The sequence below is a fragment of the Cyprinus carpio genome, chromosome A2 (genome assembly GCF_018340385.1).
Source record: "Cyprinus carpio isolate SPL01 chromosome A2, ASM1834038v1, whole genome shotgun sequence".
NCBI lineage: Eukaryota > Metazoa > Chordata > Actinopteri > Cypriniformes > Cyprinidae > Cyprinus > Cyprinus carpio.
In genome coordinates, this window is record NC_056573.1 from 8,818,235 (window position 1) to 8,838,933 (window position 20,699).

General features: G+C 35.6%; 1 protein-coding gene across 5 annotated transcripts; it reads left to right on the forward strand.

The window, feature by feature from the left end:
- Window positions 1-305: 305 nt before the first annotated feature.
- LOC109081046 (coiled-coil and C2 domain-containing protein 1B-like) lies at window positions 306-19,830 on the forward strand. Of its 5 annotated transcripts, none has more exons than XM_042771364.1 (27): window positions 306-461; window positions 657-793; window positions 946-1,037; window positions 1,298-1,439; window positions 2,022-2,122; window positions 2,221-2,334; window positions 3,658-3,795; window positions 3,893-4,196; window positions 5,819-5,949; window positions 6,613-6,691; window positions 6,815-6,871; window positions 7,023-7,165; window positions 7,379-7,451; window positions 8,514-8,647; window positions 8,739-8,868; window positions 8,987-9,159; window positions 9,227-9,352; window positions 12,721-12,779; window positions 12,867-12,983; window positions 13,131-13,204; window positions 13,362-13,420; window positions 13,507-13,558; window positions 14,157-14,256; window positions 14,501-14,591; window positions 15,810-15,932; window positions 17,389-17,427; window positions 17,504-19,830. In XM_042771364.1, exons 3-26 carry the CDS (start codon window positions 999-1,001, stop codon window positions 17,398-17,400), a joined length of 2,571 nt encoding a protein of 856 aa, XP_042627298.1. In that variant the 5' UTR covers window positions 306-461; window positions 657-793; window positions 946-998; the 3' UTR covers window positions 17,401-17,427; window positions 17,504-19,830. The 5 variants fall into 5 exon arrangements, with proteins under 5 accessions (XP_042627298.1, XP_042627307.1, XP_042627293.1 ...); XM_042771373.1 differs by having other exon boundaries at window positions 953-1,037; XM_042771359.1 differs by having other exon boundaries at window positions 974-1,037.
- The last annotated feature ends 869 nt before the right edge of the window (window positions 19,831-20,699 follow it).

Genomic DNA, 20,699 nt, shown 5'->3' on the forward strand with positions numbered 1-20,699 from the left:
AAAAATGTAAGTAAAATATAAAAACAATGCATAGATTTGTAAAGGAAACGTGTTTGAATGTGGAAAAAATAAGTATTTATGTATTACACAAGGCCTGGCCTGAAAATATCAAAGATATCAAGTGATACAACCTTTCGCTTTCACTACATTTTCTTTCAATACAAGTGAACGGTGGCTGTCAGTTTCTCGACTGTGGCTGTCATTAACATCTGAATAAATCGGCTTTGAAATGATATCACATTTTTCATTTTCAGTGAGAGATGCTTTTATTTTAAAAACAGTTCTGTCGTTTAGAGATTAAAAAACTTTAATTTTGAAATGTTTCAAGACCGGTGCGGTTGCCGCTGTTGGGCGTGGCCTGTCTTTGATGTTTTCGTTGCACTGGATGCAGTAGCAAAACAAAGCCAATGATATATACAGCTCTGTGTTCTGAGCTGCGTTTTCATTAGAAATTCGCAGAGGTAAATAAATGTACATTTATTTTAACGTCAGACGGTTATCATTTAACATGCCAGGTCTTATCTTACGAATGGGACACTAGTAACGTTAAGAGTTTTTCTCTTGCCATGTTGAGTTTTTATGTTGACAGGTAACGTTGTATACAATTTTCTATTTCCGTGAGTGTGTTGTTATAATGTTTTTTCGAATCCTCGCAGGGGGTTTTCATCACATAAACCGCCAGGTTTGTGAAGCTCTTCGCACGGTAGGAAGGAGGAAGTGGAGTGGGGTTTAACTTACTGCTGGCAAAGAAAAGAAAGTAAACTGCTCCACGGTGCTCTTCTGGATCAGCGGGGTGAGCCCACCTGTTAACAGCACCTTTGCTTTAAAAAAAAACTTCCTTTAAACCTAAACTAATCAGAAACCTTCACGCTGCTATTTCATATCAGCATTACGAATTAGTTTAAGACTTCCTTGTTTATTTGTACGTCACGTTCTGACCTTAAGCATTCAGGTGTTTGTCTGCCCGGTAAAGGGTCGAGGAGAGGGAGCAGGACGGGATGTTTGCTCGGAAAAACAAGCGAGCTGCAGCCAAACAGGTCAGTGTTGAAATGTTTAGCAAATGAATGTCAGCTGTCCATGTTGTTAGTAATGTTCTCATTAAAATGTAAATTCTGTCATTGTAAGTTACTAAAATGATGACTGTTTTCATTTATGAGTGAACTGTCCTTTTGAGGATGATGTCTGTTGTTTGGATTGGACTCGGACAGAGTTCGAATCAATTTAATCATCGGTCCATCTCGTGAATGAAATAAGGGTGCTATTGGACCTTTACATGTAAGGTTTTCTTTCTTTTTAGATGGGACTGTTGCTTGATTTCAAGCCAGATGATATGATGAACATGGAGCAAGATCTGGATGATCCAGGTTTAGAAGCAGAATTTGCTGCCATTGTTGGGAAGAAACCCAATGTGGCTCCCAAGGGGAAAAAGGCTGGAAAAGGTGGGCATCATGATTATTGTTTTTTTTTTTTCTTTCATATAATAAATGCAGACGTTATCTGTGCTATCACCTAATGTATCATTTAATGTACTCATAATGCAAGTTGTGATAGTGCCAAGGTCTGTATTACCTGAAGAGAGCTGTCTTTTAGCATTCCCATTCATCTCAGGGGCAGCTGCTCATTTCATGAGGAACCCTCCAGAAGTACATGATTTAAAAACCTGACGTCTTTGATCATAGGCACTTTTTTATGCATATTATGAGCCTGATAGAATGATTTTTGAAGGATCGTGACACTGACAACTTAAGTATTGGCTGCTAAAAAGTCAGCCTTGCCATCACAGGAATAAATAATTTTTAAATCTTTTAATAAAATATATTATAATAGAAATCCAAAATCAGTCAGATACTATAATGTATTTTATACAACACTACGAGGCAATCAAGCATTTGTGAATTGGGAATTAAAAGATTATAGTATGTGGCAACGTTTGAACTACCATCAGTAGAGAAAGATGCTTTTTGCAGATAAAAATATTTTGTGTGCATCTAAATAAATTGTACTTGAATTTTTATGTTCAGCTCCATTACCGATGGAGGATATTGAAAAAATGGCGGAGGCCTGCATGAAAGACATTGATGATGATGAAGATGATAGTCTGGAGGATGATGAAGACCTCTTGGTAAATTTAACCTGTGATTATTTTCTGTTTCTCTTCACTGTCAGCACCTTCTGAATGTAGTATAGTGAGTTTATTGTATTTGCTGGGATTCTCATTAGGCTGAGCTGCAGGAAGTGGTTGATGATGAGGAAACAGAAGATTCAGGTGCCAGAAACCCCGCCTCCCACATTAGTGCGGAAACCTCTACAGCAGAATTGACGGCAGCCAGCCAGGTATGATCTAAAAGTTTATTTGGGAAGGCATAATCATATTGTCTTCAAACAGTTGTGTTAGTTGTAATATCAAAGTTAGATTTTAATCGTTCTTTGAAGATATGTTGGCTCTATATGTGGTTATCATGTTGCTAATACCACTGAATTGCTCGTATATAGACTGAGCTCTTATTCTTCACTATTCAATAGTTTTGGGGTCAATAAATATTTTTATTTAAATATTTAATATTTTTTATTATTATTTGTTTATGTTATTGTTTTTATTTTTTTCTTATTTAATTTGTAATTTATTATTTAAACACTCCATTAAATGTATCAGAAGTGACAGTAAAGACATTTGTAATGTTAAAAAATATTTCTAATAATTACAAAACATTTCAAAAATTGATTCTGAAGGATCATGGAACACTTAAGAACTGGAGTAATGGCTCCTGACAATTCAGCTTTGCCATCACCGGAATAAATTACTGTTTAAAATCTATAATTTTATATAGTCAAATATATTTCTGCGAGTCCTAAAAAAAGTCTTAAATTTAGTTGTATCGAATTTAAGGCCGTAAAAAGTTTGAATACATTAAAATGGTGCAAGAAAAGTCTTAATTATAATATCAAAAGTCCTTACATTTTGGGACCGAATCGAGACATGGCTTAATTTGATGATTAAAATTCAAAAGCATTTCATCCAATAATAAATATGAGCTACTAGCTTCAAAATAGCAGTTATGAGCAGAGCTGCTTTGTGTACCATTACTGGGGAAACCAATATATTACTTGCTTTCCAAAAGTGCTGGCACAGAATAAATTTGTATTTTCAATCGGCCTGTCTGATGTTTTTGGTAAGACCAATGCAAAAATCAACCCAATTTTTATTTAATTTTTTTGCTGTGTTTTTGATCAAATAAATGTAGCCGTGATGAGCGTAAGAGACTTTTGAAAAAACCTAAAAGAATCATACTGACTCCAAATCTTTGAAGTGTTGATACAATTATACAACATTTAACAGCAATCACATAAACTTGAGATGTACAAAACTTATTTTCAAAGTAGGTAGGTTCCTCCAAACCAGCATTTAATGCAACAAAGAAACTGCTGCTAAAAATCTAATCAAATTGTTGAACATCAAATTGTTGAACATCCTGACCCATTTCTAATTATGTCTTAATTGAGGTTCAGTTTTTCTCAGAATCTTAGTTAAAGCTTTTATCCTGACTCCATTTGTAAAGTATAGATTATTAATTTGCACATCTCAATGATCATAGGCTCTATTTTGAAATGGCTTTTGTGTAAGAAGTAATGCGCCACTTCTTTTTTTTCCCTTCTCAGAACACTAAGGTTTCTTCAGTACCTGGTACCATTGAGCACACTTTAGAGGAGAGAATAAACCTGTATAGGATGGCTGTTACCAATGCCAAAGCCACAGGGGAAACCTCTAAAGCTCGGCGATATGAGAGAGGCCTCAAGGTGAGTGGATATAGTGCCACTGCTCAAACAAACAAACTTTGGGTACATATTTTTTATGATAATTTATGACAGTTGACACTCTCATATTTTTGGTTAGACACTACAGACTATGCTGGCATCGGTACGGAAAGGAGGGAAGATTGACGAAACAGAGATTCCCCCTCCAGTTGCATGTGGAGTGTCTGGTAGTCCCAGTGCGCCCCCTGCCCCTGCAGCTTCACCTGATCAGCACGAGGAGTGTGACAGCGCTGTTGAGATCTCTCCCATCTCTGCAGAGGCCATCCCTGTTGTCATGGATCCAGCATCAAACACTAAAGACGAGTCCTCTGGTGTAGCCTCTCCAGCTTCCCTGTCATCTCCAGAAGGGGAACATGCTGCAAGTGGCACTGAATTGCACTTAGGTTAGCCAAGTGCTTTTGTGGAAACATACCCTATGAAAACTTATTTGGCTTTTAGTATGAATATGTTAGCCTTAAAGGGATACTCCACCCCAAAATGAAAATTTTGTCTTTAATCACTTAACCCCATGTCGTTCCAAACCCATAAAAGCTCTGTTCATCTTCGGAACACAATTTAAGATATTTTGGATGAAAACCAGGAGGCCTGTGACTGTCCCATAGACGGCCAAATAAATAACAGTGTCAAGGTCCATAAAAGATATGAAAGTCATCATCAGAATACTCCATCTGCCATCAGACGTGCAATATGGGTTATATGAAGCGACGGGAACACTTTTTGTAAGCGAAGAAAACAAAAATAATGACTTTATTCAACAATACCTTTGTCAACAGCTAACAAGTTGTTGAATAAAGTCCGTATTTTTGTTTTCTGAAGACGAGCGGAGCTTTTGCGTTTTATGGAACAACATGGGGATAAGTGATTAATGACAAAATTTTCATTTTGGGGTGGAGTATCCCTTTAATTCTACAGAGAATGCTATATTTTATATAGATTTCATAAGATTAGGAGGAGAAACTGTTAACACCGGAGCCATTCACAAATACATTACGTAGTTTTCAAACTTCACATCTTCAGCATGATTATGTCATATGTTATAGTTTCATATTGAATCTAAAGGAGTAATGTATTAGACTGTAGATGTCATGAGCTATCAAATGCGGCTTTACTGAGCTCATTAGCTCTGACACGAGCAGTGATATAAACAAAAGGATACTGGCTATCCAAAAACAGGGTGGAACTGCTCAACATGTCCTACCCTGTCTTCCTGTTTCAGTTGAAATGACTTCACCACATAGAATAACATTCTGTGTTTCAAGGTACTTCAGTGAACCTTTAGGGGTTACTAGTTAATGGTTGAAAGGTAAAATGTCTAGCTTGTGTCTCAAGTTATGGTAATTTTTTTAATTTAAGCCATGTAATAAAAATGTCAAAATACGGAAAGGTTATATAAAACAATGAACAATTTAATTCAGCACTGTTTCTAGGTCAGTAATAAAATGTAAGCAAATTTGTTACATGGAACTCCTTTGTACAATCAGGTTACCTTGCTTTGGAATCTGAAGCTCATTGGAACATTATTTTAAATCGGAATAATATTTCACAATATTACTTTTTAATAAATCCAGCATTGATGAACAAAAATACTTATTTTAAAACTCTAGAAGAAATGTTACTAGTCCTTTTGGTAAATATTTTAAACTTGATCCCTATTCTCTGATTAATATTTGACAGCAGTTGTATTGATTTATGAGTGGGGTATTTATTTGCTAAATTATTCCATGCTGTCCATCAACCCTAACAAGTGTTTATTTTTACTGATAATATAATTTCATTGGAATCTTTTTTTTTTTTGTCATGTTCCATAATAGTAGTAGTCATAATTCAAAATGTACATTAAAAAAAAAAATCTGTTATTTTTATTCAATGGATCATCAACGCCAGACGTAGAAAAGCAAACAATGTTGAAAATGAGAGCCTTTCCCTTTAAGCTGTTCCTGACTTGCTAATTTAACTGTAAGTATGACATTCTACAAAGCTGTTGTGGTTTCCTCTGCTCCTAAAGCACACTCACCAGCCGGACAGCCCACTAAAGACATTCTTTTGGAGCGACAGAAGGAGTACAGGATGGCAGCTCTCAAGGCAAAACAAGCAGGAGATACTGACAAAGCCAAAGTGCACATAAAGGCCAGCAAGGTAAGATGTGGTTTCTAATTAAATGTATACAGCTATGTATTGCTGTTTCTGTACTGTTCATTTTCAAACAGTGGAATATTTAAGGTAAAAAAAAAAAAAAAAAATCAACTTGCATCTAAGGGCTCTATCTGTTATCAAATTCAGTTTGTACAGAATTGTGCAAAGTTTGTATTCCCTCTTTCTAATTAGTTACATACAGTTGATATATATAAAAAAAGATTTGTAAATGTAGTTTATTTGTCGTGTAAAGTCTTTTAGTTTGATGTTTTACTTAAGGCAGACTTCTGGAACTGTGTTTTCTGTGCTGTCGGTTAACAGGCATGGCTTTATACATGTATCACACCCTGCTAATGTGCATTTTTCTGATTGCCATCTGCTCTAATATGAAAGTTTTGACTTAAACCTGCCAAAGACTTTGTGTCTCAAAACCTTTACTGTTTTTATCTACCATTTCAGTTTTGCTTTGCATTTAATTCAAGGCATCTACCACTTCAGCTATGTTGTCATGCAAGTTTGGATATTCCAAAAGAAGTGTCTCGTTCCCATAAACCATGATTACTAATAACTCACTTGTAACAAACATGTGCAAAGTTCTTTGAGGTATCCAAGAATTGTAGGAAGTAGACAAAGATTATCACTATGCTGTTTGCTTGTTTGGCTCAGGGATTCGATGCAGCAATTGAGGCTTTGGAGAAAGGCCAGCCGGTGGACATGAGCTCCCTTCCGCCCCCTCTGTCTCAAGGTTAGACCTGAATTATTTTCTGTGGTCAGAAAAATACTGTAGTGGCTATGATATGTTGCATATTTGTTTGCATAATGTCAAGGCTTGTAGCTTTATAGTGTTGGGCTTAATTCTTTTCCACAGCCTCTACAGTTACTCACCCTGCACCTCAAAAATCCATTACCTCACCTTCAGCTCGTGGTTAGTACACCAGTTCTCACGTCAGATATTTTCAGAGACTGAGCATGTGTATCTTTAAATAGGCTAATTATGGTCTAACCTGAATTACTGTACTTGTGACCTGAATTCAAATGCTTTTCCTGTCTCCTGTCTGTTGTTTTTGTTATACCAGCAGACAGCGGTTCTGGTCCAGCTCAGCCCCAGACTGTTCTTGAAGCTCTGGAACAGAGGATGGCCAAGTACAAAGAGGCCTTCACACAAGCTAAGGCCAGCGGGGATGAGCGCAAAGCCCGCATGCATGACCGCATTGCTAAAGTTAGTAAACCTGTCAAAATGACACCTAAACCTCAAATAATGGCACATTGTCGCCACTGAATGTCCACAAACTTTCGGTTTCTCTTGCAGTGTTTCCTTTTTAGATTTTATCTGATTGTGGAACTCCTTTTAAGTTCATGTTAACATAATGCAGCACATTTTTGCACATAGCGTGGTGTTGATTTCAGATTATGTTCTTTTTGTGACCCACAGCAATACCAGGCTGCCATCCGTGCCCATAAAGCAGGCCGACCTGTCAATTTTGACGAGCTTCCAGCCCCTCCAGGTCGGCTCTTCTGTAGTCAAAAAGAGACCTTTACATGTTTATATTTTTTTGTACTTGCGTCAACTACCATTCAAAAGTTTTGGTACAATTTTTAAATGTTCTTTGAAAGCAGTCTCCTGTGCTCACAAAGACTGCATTTGTTTGATTAAAAAAAAGTTTGCAATATTGTGAAATATTACAATTTAAAATGTTTTATATTTAAATTTATTTCTTAATGTAATTTATTCCTGTGAAGGCAAATTATAGTTTTCAGCAGCCATTTCCCATCTTCAGTGTCACATGATACTTCAGAAATAATATGAATATCCTAATCTGGTGCTTAACAAACATTTTTATTATCATTGAAAAAAGTTGTGGTGTGTAACGTTTTTGTGGAAACAAGTGATTTTTTTTTTTTTTTTTTTTTTTTTTTTTAAATTTCAAAAGAACCGTAATTATCTGAAGTAGTAAACTTTTGTAGCATTATGTTAGAAACCGTCTGGCACAAGGCAGCATGACATAAGTGGGGAGGCCACACGCAAATTAAATTAACCCAAAAAAAGATTTTATTTAATGTAATCCATAACTGGATTAAACAATAACAACACAAAACTTAATTTATAATTTATTTAAAAATAAAATTAAAGCATACTATGCACAGTAAGGAAACAAAGATCTTTTTATCAGTCAACTCATCACCGGTAACCTACTGCACCTGCCGCTTGACTCCACCCTGAAAACACACAAGAAAAAAAAAAGAGCACACACACACACACACACACACACACACATACACATACACCGCTCTCTGGTGACAGGAAGGTGCAAATAAAGGAATACAGGCTAGGCAAGACCATATCAATTATAATGTCTTTACTGTCAATTTCAATCAATTTAATGCAATCCTTTCTAAATAAAAGTATTAATTTCTTTAAAACTTTTGAATGACTATATATATATATATAATACAATATATTTTATATATATATATATATATTATATATACTTTTGAATGACTATATATATATATATTATTTTTTATTTTATTTGAGGGGTTACATTAAATTGAAGTGTTTTCTATAGGCTTTCCTCCAATCCCAGGCCAGAAGGCAGCTGCTCCAGAGCAGGGATTGGCTGCAGTTCTGGAAACGGCCAATAAGCTGACATCTAATGAAGACGAAGTTGGTGATGGTGAAGATGAAGAGGGAGAGCAGAAGGTATGTTCTTAAATTTTGTAGCATTTCCTAAATATTTTCAAAGTTGTCCCTTTCTTTTAAAGAAGTCACTATTTTGTTATTTGCTTTCTAGGTTAAGGCTCTGAAAGTAGGCGACCAAGTGAAGCCCGCTCGTGCAGTACAGCCAACAGTACAGAAGCCCAAGAGGACCCCTTCACCTTCCCCAGACAGAACATCCAAAAGAGGAAGTCTGCCTGACACTGGTAGAGTTTTAGAGAGTGTTTTAGGATGGCCTATTAATTGGGATGTTTTCATGTTTTGTAACTGATTTACATAAGGAGCTTGCAAAAATCTGGTTAAATCTGGTTATTTTCTCCTCAGCTCAACAGCAGCTGGAGTTTCTAGAAGGCCGCAAAAAGCAGTACATGAATGCAGCGCTGCAGGCAAAGCAAAAGAACGATTTAGAGCAGGCCAAGACCCTCCTGCGTGCAGCGAAAGGTTTGGACCCCATGATAGAAGCCGCCCGCAGTGGCAAGAACGTGGACGTTAGCAAGGTAATACTATCATTGTTTTTTAACAAATCCATAATGAAATGAGTAATAACTCCCCCTTTATTTTCAGGTGTCTTCACCGCCTGGAGATAAGGACGAGGACTTCATCCTAGTCCATCACAGTGATGTTCAGATCTCAGAGAAGGCTGAGGAGGTCTACACTCAACTCACAAAACTACTCAAAGAGCAATACGAGGTAATAAGAAGGTGGTGAATTAATGAAGTAACACGGAGAATGGATCCGTGCCAAAACCAAGCTGTCTACGTAGTCAGCTACCATTGAAATGGATCTGAAATGAAATCTCATGCTTCATTGAATTTGAACTCTGTATGGGCACACTACACAAATAACATACTACATTTTTAATTGCAATAGTTTGATATTAGCATGTTGCTCAGCTAACACAGTGATACTCTAGCAAAAAACATAAAAATACGTATTGGGTTGGTGATTTCTAATCAATAAAACTGTATTTTTAGTCAATATTTCACAAATATTGCTCACAAACAGAGCATGTTACACATTTGAGTCCAGCAGAATTTGCTACTAACATGTTAGGTTAACAGCGATAGTCTAATAAGTCTAAAAATACACAGTGGGTGGGTGAAATGGTCAATTTATATTCAGTTTAATCATATTTATAGTCTGTATTTCACAAATTGTGTTTACAAAAAATATATGCTGCATAGTTTATTTTAAATTATGAGATGTTAGCGATCCCAAGCATAAAAATACACATTGGGTGAAATGGTAAACTTTTATTCCATAAAAGTGTATTTACAGTTAGTTTTTCATTAATTGTGCACATGAGAAGTCCATGTTACACAGCTGATTTGAATAGAGTGTGATGTTAACATGTTGCTAACAGTGTGTTCTGTTGGAATATTATAATAAGCATAAACATACATATTGGGTAAAATAGTATATCAGTAAAAGTATATTTATAGTCAGTATTTCACAAATTGTGCTCACAAGGAGCACATGCTACACTTTTGATTCCAACAGAATTTGTTTTAGCACGTTTTTAAGCTAATAGCTATACTTTAATAAAGCATTAAAATATACATTAGGTAAAGTAGTAAATTTATATTGACTGTAAGTGCATTTGTCGTCAATATTTCACAGATCACGCTCATGAGAATCATATGCTATTCAGTATAAGAATTTGTTGTTTGCATGTTGCTAAGCTAACAGTGTGATACTCTTAACAAGCATAAAACATATATTGGGTGAAATAGTCCATTTTATTCAATGACTTCTTAAACTGGGTATGTAGAGTACTAATTTTGTATTTTTCTTTATTTTATATATATATATATTGTAGAGTACTAATTTTGTTATATATTATATTTTTATATATTTTTTTTATTTTATTTTTTTTTTTCTTTTGTAATCTTCATTTTCAAGGCCCTCAATCGTTCAGTTCCAGGGTTATGGGGGTCTCGATGAGGCTTCATTTTCAGATGTTCAATATTACCCATTTTCAGTGGTTGAAAACCAAATGTTATGTACTTTGTATACAGCCGATGCTTATTGTATTTAAAGCGGAATGAGTGAAGTAGAAGTAATGTTGAAACTAGAAATGCATCTTGTTTCCCTCTATCAAAACAATTGTATAGGACATACCTGTGTCAGAAATATTCATTTTCCAAAATTTGTGTGCCTGTAACTCAAGAAGTATTAAAGTTATCTTAATATGATTTTAGATTCTGTTTCCTAGGAAACTTTTCTTTTGGAATCTTCATTTTTTAAGGCCCTGTATGGTTTAATACTAGATATATCGAGATCCTATCCATTTTCAATGGTCAAATACCAAATATGGTTTTGTGTTTAGCTAGTCATCACTGTTGTCAAACATGCAAATTATAACAGTAACCCAGGGTTTAGGAATATCCAGTGTGATATCAGATTATGAATGACCAAGATTAATTGTTAACTCTGGGTAAAGTATGAACAGGGTGAAATGTAAAATAAGATTGCCTAGGATCCCATTTACCTGGGGTTTAGAATTATTCATTGTTAAATGTACTATCAGTGATTATGCCAAATATGGCCTTTAGCAGTAGATACTACTTGATCTATGACTGCTTCACATTTTAAAACAATAAAAAATAAATTTTAATAATTAATCCAGATGAGGCAAATCTTGGTTTATTGATGTGAATGCAATGTGTGGCGAAAGCAACCACTTTTCCCTATGAGACGTGGGATTTGTTTCAAACATGTTACAATACTGCATGTTTGAACTCTTGGTATCTTCACAAGCAGTTAAAATGAACAAAATAATTTCTTCCAATTATTCCTAAAACTGATTCAAATATAGAATCTTGTGAATGGACTACAGAGAGCAAGGTAACGTGCCTCAACTTGACCATTTCAGTGCATTTTAGACAGGTATGTCTATGCAAATTGTTTTAATAGAAGGAAACAAGATACAATTCTAATTTCAACATTATTTATTCTTCAGACATTGTTCTTTAAATAAAATAAGTATCGGCTGTATACAAAGTGACCAACATTTGGTTTTTAACCACTGAATATGGGTATTATTCAGCAATTTGAAAATGGAGCCTCATCGAGACCCCCATATCTCTGGTACTGAAGGATGTAGGGCCTTGAAAATGAAGATTCCAAAAGAAAAGTTTATTAAGAACTAGAATCTAAAATCATATTGCGATATCTTACTACTTGAGTTATACGTCTTGAGTAATACTTCTTGAGTTATAGGCACGCAAACTTTGGGAAAAGAAAATTTAGGGCACTCAAACAGGTGTTCAATGCAGTTGTTTTGACAGAAGGAATCGAGATACATTTCTAGTTTCAACATTACTGGTTCTTCAGACATTCCTCTTTAAAAGAAAAAAAGCATCATGTTTTTGCAAAGTGACCCACATTTGGTTTTTGACCTCTGAACTGAAATATATAGAGCCTTAAAAATGAAGATGGCAAAAGGGAGGTTAGTTAAGACACGATATCTAAAAGGGCATTAAGATATCTTTAATGCTTTTTGAGTTACAGGCCTGCAAACTTAGGAGAATTTTTTTTTATTTTTAAGTGCTCTTTCCCCATTTTTGAATGGTTGCCATTGGCACATAATGCAAAAAAGATTGCTAAAGTCATCAGATTTTACTAACAGACCTACCAATCTCATGATGCTGCCATCTTTCTGAAGTCATTTTTAACCCACTGTGATTTGGCTCTGAATCTCATGTGAAAATTGCCATTTTGACCCCCCTGTACAAAATAGTAAATATTTGTAAATATTCATCCATGACATTTAATATTTTGGCTTTCATCACTATACATATTTGTCTTTCTTCAGAACAAATATTAGCAAAATCAAAAATTTGAGCCGGGGACCTCTAGTTGAGTTGACAGAATGACCCAATGTGATTTTTACGATAATCAAGACCTGGCAGTAACAGCACAGTTTTAATCTTGGGCGAGCAGACAGCTTATCTTGCTCATGAAATCACCCACATGCTTAAAATGCTGTCTAAGTAGGCAGATGACTAGGTTTTCAGACAGAACCTATAAGCGGACATGTTTCCTTTCTTCTTTAGAAATGTGTGACATACTCCAAGCAGTTCACACACATGGGGAATGTTGCAGAAACAACCAAGTATGTATCGCATCACCATTACACTACTTCAATAAATGAAATTCAAGTGATTTCACTGGGCATTTAATTTACTCCCATTTTCCCTAGATTTGAGAACATGGCACAACAATGTAAGAAGAGCCTGGAGATTCTTAAACTGGCACAGAACAGGGGGCTTCAGCCTCCTAAACATCACTTTGAGGAGAGAACATATCGCACTGTCAGGTCTGACACTCTCACTGCAGATCCTACAACACGGAAAAGCCCAATACAATAAAGCACAATACTTCTACTGTTCAACACCACAGTCAAGGGAAATATAAGAAGTCATTGAATAACATGCTTTCTTTTTCTTGACTTTTGCTCTTGTAGGATTTTCCCAGAGCTCAGTAGTACAGACATGGTTGTGTTCATAGTTAGAGGGATGAACCTTCCTGCTCCCTCTGGTAAGATTCAAACAGTTCTTGAAACAAACACTCAACATTGATCCAGTCATTTAAATGAATGCATTTGGAGTTTGAGTTACAGGAGCGTAAATGGAAATACAATAATGTAATTTTAAATCTTTTAAACATACATCTCCCCCTCTGCTTTTTTTGAAAGGTGTTGCAACAAATGACTTGGATGCCTATGTCAAGTTTGATTTCCCATTCCCCAGTACAGTGAGTATTAATTCTTCAGTCATCTAGGCTTCATTTTACCCAGTCATCCGTTTGATTTTAATTATTACTTTCTCTTTTCATGTTAGGATCAGCCTCAGAAACATAAAACATCAGTCATCAAAAATACCAACAACCCAGGTAAAACTGTTGAGCTAATTATTTCTGTATCATCAGATACTTTAATTATACATTACCCATCAAAAGTTTGGTTCAGTAATATTTTTAATTTTTTTTGAAAGAAGACTAATATTCACCAGGCATCCATTTATTTGATCAAAACTACAGTAATGTTGTAAAATATTATTACATTTACATTTATGCATTTAGCAGGTGCTTTTATCCAAAGCAACTTACATTGCATTCAAGGTATACATGTTATCCGTTCATGTATCCCCTGAGAATCGAACCCATGACCTTAGCATTACTACTGCAGGAATGCAGGAATTATTACAATTTAAAATAACTGTTTTCAATTTGAATAGATTCATGTGATGCAAAGCCGAATTTTCTTCAGTGTCACATGATCATTCAGAAAGAGACATGAAAATAGCATAGTTATGTAGGAAATCAGTTAGCTGGGACAAATATACAGTTTAGTGAGCATTTGACAAACAAATTTTTGACTGCAGGATGCCATGAATGACAGAACTAGAATCATGTATTTTAGAGAGCATTGGAAAAAGTTCAAAGTTAATATTTGCTGCTGAAGGAATTGATTTATTTGGTGTTTTGGCAGAGTACAACCAGACCTTTAAACTGAACATCAACCGGAACCACCGTGGCTTCAGGAGAGTTATACAGGCTAAAGGCCTGAAGCTGGAAGTGCTGCACAAAGGGTGTGTGTTGCTGTGGGACACAAGCGTGATCCCAACTTATCTCCAAATAATCACAATTTTAGGACTTTATTCTGTTTATTGTCTCCTAACAGTACAAAGTTTCTTTAGGATTCATTTGTACTGGGGAGACACACAGGTCAGGATAAATATCAACCAGTGCTGCCCTGATTGAACACTGTGGCAGTTGTGGTCAATGTGAGTAGGTGGATCTGAGCTTCACACTGACTTCTTTGTTTGGTGACAGTGGCTTCCTGAGAAGTGACAAGCCGATAGGAACAGCCCTGCTCAAACTGGAGAAACTGGAAACTGATAGCGAAGTGAGAGAGATAGTGGAGGTGAGTGGGACTATTTTTCAATAGTATGTGTGTCAGAACCAGAGACGAGAGTGCAAACATCAGCTGAGAATGCAAATATGTATAACAAATGAACTTGAGCTAAAATGGGACATGCACATCACTGTGTTTACTAGGGATGTAACGATTCACTCAACTCATGATTCGATACAATTCAAGATTGTGATTTCATGATTCGATTCACGATTTTTTTTTTTTTTTGATTTTTATTAACTGTCTCACGTGTCCTCTGTGTGGGGCTTTTGTTTACTTCATTATTTTACAATTAAATCCTAATCTAATCATGACAAACTATGCATCGTTGGAAAGGTCTAAGACTCCTAAATAGATATTTTACCACTGTAAATGTGTCCTTTTATTATTGCTTGGACAAAATGCTGTACATTTCTTTGTGAAACTGAAATATAACTATAATAATATACTAATATAGCAGTTGCATATTATTGCTCTTTTGTTGTTTTTGATTGCTTCTATTGTCCTCATTTGTAAGTCGCTTCTGGATAAAAGTGTCTGCTAAATGACAAAATTTAAATGGAATGTAAATGTAAATAACAAAACTAAACTGAAATTTTAAAACAAGCCCCAAATCAAATAAATAATTAACACAAATAAAATAAATCTCTTCATATAAAGGCTTTGTCTGTGCTCTTTCTATTTAAATTAGAGGCAACCACTGCACTTTAATCATGATCAAAACAAAGATGTTGCATACATTCAACATGAGCAGTTTTTAAATTAAATTAGATTGTATAGTTTCTAAATTTTGAAGCAAAAACAGAATGGTTTGACTTTAGTTTTGTGAAACTACACATAAAAATATCTGCATGAAACAGGGGACAAGCTGAATAAGACGCAGATTCACTCTCTGCCAGCAGGTAGCGCTTAAAGCTTTTCTTTGGTTTCTGCTGTAAACGAAGCAGCGCTGCACTTATGAACTTTAATATGCATTATACAGAGGCAAGATGAAAATAAAAAATAAAAATCTAAACTTTTCTAAAGACAGTAAGTTCCCCTCAGACATACTTTCATATAAACTCCTACCCATAAATGAATCGCAATTTGTTTAGAATCTCAACCGATTTGAATCGTCACATATTTGAATCGATTTTCAACTGGCTCGCGGTTAATCGTTACATCCCTAGTGTTTACATTTGTGTATGAGATTTATGTTTATGACATTGGCTTCATTTCTGTATGCAGCTTATGGATGGGCGGAAGGCCACAGGTGGTCGTCTGGAGGTGAGGGTGCGTCTCAGAGAGCCGCTGGGTGGGCAGGACCACCAGACTGTCACAGAACGATGGCTAGTGTTAGAGGAGCCACAGGTTAGTGCTACTGTGGCTGAATGCTCATATGTGTTCCTGTTCTATTAATATTAAAAGCGTCACGTTCACCCAAAATGTTAACATAATGGTAAATATTTTGGGTGATTACAAGTGGATTATGAAGTTTCATTTAATCAGTGTTGGGCAGTAACGCATTACTTAGTAATGCGTTACTGTAATTTGATTACTTTTTAAGTAACGGAGTAATTTAACACGTTACAATTGTCTAAATAGTAATTAGAGTATAGTTACAAGCCGAGGTCTCTATACATTACTGCCGTGTTACATTGCTGATAGAATGCAATGTTTTATAATCTAGAGACTGTAAAAAAGGATATAGTACATGTACTGTTGAGTCCAGTGCTAGTGGATTAGAGACCTGCTCCCGCGAGACCCGACGCAACAGAGCGCGGCGTGGGAGAAGATGGGCGAATGCTGGCGCGAGCGGGTAGACACTCGTGTGTGTGTGCGGGATGCGGGAGAATAAAATGATTCACAGGACTCCCGCAAAATAGAAATATTTAAACATAAAATATATAAAACAAATAAATGGTTATTCATCTATTGCACAAAAGCAACATGAACTAATATAAAATATAATCGATTAACAGGTGCAAGCGTATGCAGAGTTTCTATTTAGGCTATAACGTGTTTGCAGCATTGAGCAATGCAGTGCTGAAATTTGCGTGCTCACAAATCCTCTCATTATAACACAAATTGTAGACATTATGGAAGATTCATTATTCATATGTTTAGTGTTATAACACAGATTTGTGAGATTGCGATGAACTGTGAAGTCTTTTAGAGATTATAAATGCAGTGCTCTTTGCTGGCATTCTGCCAAACCATGCACGCAGCTGCTGCTTGCTTTAGTTAAAAATAACAGTTCTGTGAATGCTGATACTTAATAACAAATATTTATCGGTAGCGTGTATGCTGGGATTTTATAAATTTCATCGGAGAAAAAATTAATGTAACTAATTACTAATTACTTTTGAAATAAAGTAATCAGAAACGTAACGTGATTAATTAAAAGGAGTAATCAGTAACCAGTAATTTGATTACATTGTCAGAGTAACTTGCCCAACACTGCATTTAATAATGCAGATTAAGAGATGACCTCCTTAATGTGTTTATATAGAAATATTAAAAGGCCTGTGTGTTTAATCAGACCATCTTAAAATGATGCGTGAAGTATATAGGACAGAAATATATTGCTATTGAATAGTATCATTCTAACATTTAATACTACATTATTTTTGTTATTATTATTATTATTATTAACAATAATAATAATAATACAAATTTCTAAACAGAAGAGGTCGACTGATAGTGGATTTTACCGATACCGATATCTAGGTTTAACCACACTGGCCGATACCGTTTAACAAACCGATAGTGTGTGTATAAATGACACATTTATTTGGTTTTGACTGTCATCTGCTGTATTTGTTAGGTGCTGCTGTAACTGACACCGTGATTTCATCTTCACAACGTAAGGAAGTTTCTACTGAGAGATGTATTATCACATTCATGTTACACTTTACCTTGACGGAGGATTTTTCTTGCAGATCTTGAGGTCTCTGTGGTTTTATGAGAGCAGATGAAGGTATGGACGGTGAAAGCTCAATGGTGCTACTAGCCTCGGGTACAAACCACGTGAAGGAGAATGTGAGGAACTTGCTCAACAAGCTCTCTGTGCTTTGAGCCGTTCGCAGAGAAACATAACCACTGACAGAGTGAGTTAGCTTTATCTTTATCAGGGTTAAACCGGTTGGACCAGGATGTAAGAGTTGGGGTAGTTATTAAAAATACGGGAGATATTAATAAGAGGAGCGGGTAAATGTGCACAGACTTGTGTGAGAGGCCTTTTGAAATAGATTGCCTTTTGATTTTATAATAACGCTCACCCCAACTGTTACATTAATGCATTGGAGCTAAAGCCAATGAGAGCTAACTGGTTTTTTTTACTACTCTGGGATGCACTTACGCACTAATGCCAAAGTAATCATTGCTGCTGCAGGAAGATGAATGACTTAATCTGTTCCCTCTTAAACTAGGAGTCTGTTCCTGCCATATCTGAAATACTAATTTATGACTGCTATGCAAATGAGTTTGACACTATTAGCTATGCAAAAAGTATGCGTTTGAATCCCAATCATTTTGTCAGACATTTCAGAACTTGTTTACATTCACTGCTTGATTTATTACAGACAGGCCGTGTCAAAGTACTGCTGTTGAATATTATATTCCTTATAAATACCTTTAAAGCCATAAACCAGCTTTTACTAATAGAACTAGATGTGAATTATTCATAAAAAGTTCAGAATAGTCGATTTTTTTTTTTATGTTTTGATTCAGGAGGTAAATGAATGATGTGTGCCATGTTTTCGAGATGATTGAAAATATATAATTTTTCCAGCAAATTTAGGTTTTGAGTAGCTTTCCCAGCACTTAGCTGACAATCAGGACTAGAACTGGTGCTGCAAATGTCGTGAACACATTCTCTGAACAGAAGTGCCAGTTTAGTTGACATTATAAGTAAGCCAAAAAAGTGGTTCTGCATTGTTTTGAATATATATTAAACTTAATATATGAGAGAAATCTATTATCACTCTTCTTGCACTTGATGGTTGTTCTGTAATAGGGTCGCTCCTATTTGGACACAAGATTACATCTTTTGATTATACTTGCTGTAGAAATGACCTCAGAAATAGCTTAAAATTTGCTGAAAATGTTCTCACCCTCAGGCAGTCCAAGATGAAGATGAGTTTGGTTCAGTTTTGGAGAAATTCAGCCTTACATTCCTTGCTACCAGTGAATGGGTGCCGTCAGAATGAGAGTTCAAACAGCTGATAAAGACATCACAGTAAACATTTTAACTTCATACTCCATAACCCTTAAGAACACTTCTTCCAATGAAAATGTCCATCCATACTGTTGTCCTTCCACGTCAAAATGTAATCTGTTTCGGACTTCTAAACAGTGGTGCTTGTTCCATGCATATTCCTCTCCTGATTCAGACAAGGCAACTTCTTTTTTTAGTGTTTTTTTTTTTCTCCAAGATTGGGGACTGGAGTTGTGTGAATTACTTGTAGATTTTTGATGTTTTTATCAGCTGTTTGGACTCATTTTGGCGGCACCCATTCACTGAGAATCCATTGGTGAGCAAGTGACATAATGCTAAGTTTCTCAATATCTGTCCCAAAGAAGAAACAAACTAATCCATATCTTGGATGGTGTAAGTTTTCAGCCAATTTACATTTTTGAGTGAGCTGTTCTTTTAACTTTGTTCAACCTCTTTGCAAGTCTAAAAATACCTCAAGTTTGCCCATTTATATTTTGTGGTCTGTTGGATTACAGCTTGTGAAGAATTGACTGACATTTGGCTTTTAAGCATGGACAATGTACGATCACGATTTCTCAGCCTAGTTCTTGCACTGTCCAGCATCTCTGTCCATTCATTTCAGTTACAGTTGTTCCCATCTCATGTGAATTGTGTGCTTTGGCACATTTTCCAGTCTTGGATCAAGGTTTGTCAATTCTTCATGAAATGGTTAAATCCACTGCAAGGATTATCCTGAAAAACTCAGCTCTTATTTGTCTGGTCATGTTACATATGCATTTAGTCATGCTGTTCTCAATGAATCTTTCTGCTCTTTCCCTCAAGAATCGGCTGTGTAATTTATTTCTATTTCACACCGTTTATTGCAACTTTTTTTTTTTCCTCTTGGTTAACTGAAATGTTTCATTTAATTTTAATTTATAATGGAAACTATTAATATAAAAAATGTTTTCAGTTTCTTGTACAAAAATGAAATTTTGTATATTCAGCAGGTTTGATAAAGACTGCTTTTATTGACATTTGTAGTGTACAATAAAGAAAGGTTGTACTGTTTTCCTTTTTGGCTTTTTATACATTGCAAATTTATTCCCCTTTTACCCATGTCAGGTTTTAACAGTGTTTCATCATGGACCAAAACAATAGTATTCAAAACTGTTCTTTCGAACAGGTCGTCCTCTGAAATGCTGTCAAAATGCAAAGACTTTCAGAGAATTACATGTTCTTGTCGGTTTCAGCATGCATGCTGTTAAGCTTTGGGCTGACCAAAAAAAAAGAAAATTACATAGAAAAATGCAATGGTTAACAAAATATATAAATGTCAAGATATACAATACTGCACATCTAGAAAAGCAATGACAAAGGTGAATACAGGGAGTAACAAAAGGCTGTGTTAGTGGGAAGACAATGCAGCTTTCATGTAATGCCATTTATTTTTCATGAACAGTCTGCTTCCAAAGCTGTCGGCGCTCGTCACCAAAAGCCAGAATCACATGATTTATGTCTCGACTGTTGACCTGTTAATAAAGGGCTGTGAGGTTGACTTGCTGTGGATCTTCATATCAGCTGCTGTCCTCATTCATCAAGTGTAGGCCATCTGATGAAACCAACCATATCGGAGTCATTATGCAAAACAGGACAATGTGTTACCAATCCCACCTTTACTTTGTGATCTGACTAAAAGATTAACTACAGTTTGATTGTCATAGTCAAGATACTTTAGTTGAAGTCATTTTGATAATGTCTAGTTCGCTAAAGAGGACTGGTTAAAAACACTCTGTAGTCACAGTGTCTTTCTATCAGTGATTAACAATCCGGTTGACCTTTGGAATATTTCTTGTTGATGAACGTATCAGCTTATGAATTTTTAAGGCAAATGCCCTTTTCTCTTGAAATGTGATTCTAAATTTCAAAAGATCCTTATA

Coding starts and splice junctions, on each gene's coding strand:
- LOC109081046 (XM_042771364.1), top strand. CDS start 999: ATGTTTGCTCGGAAAAACAAGCGAGCTGCAGCCAAACAG. Junction 5,950..6,612: donor TGCACATAAAGGCCAGCAAG/GTAAGATGTGGT, acceptor TGTTTGGCTCAG/GGATTCGATGCAGCAATTGA. Junction 12,780..12,866: donor AATGTTGCAGAAACAACCAA/GTATGTATCGCA, acceptor CATTTTCCCTAG/ATTTGAGAACATGGCACAAC.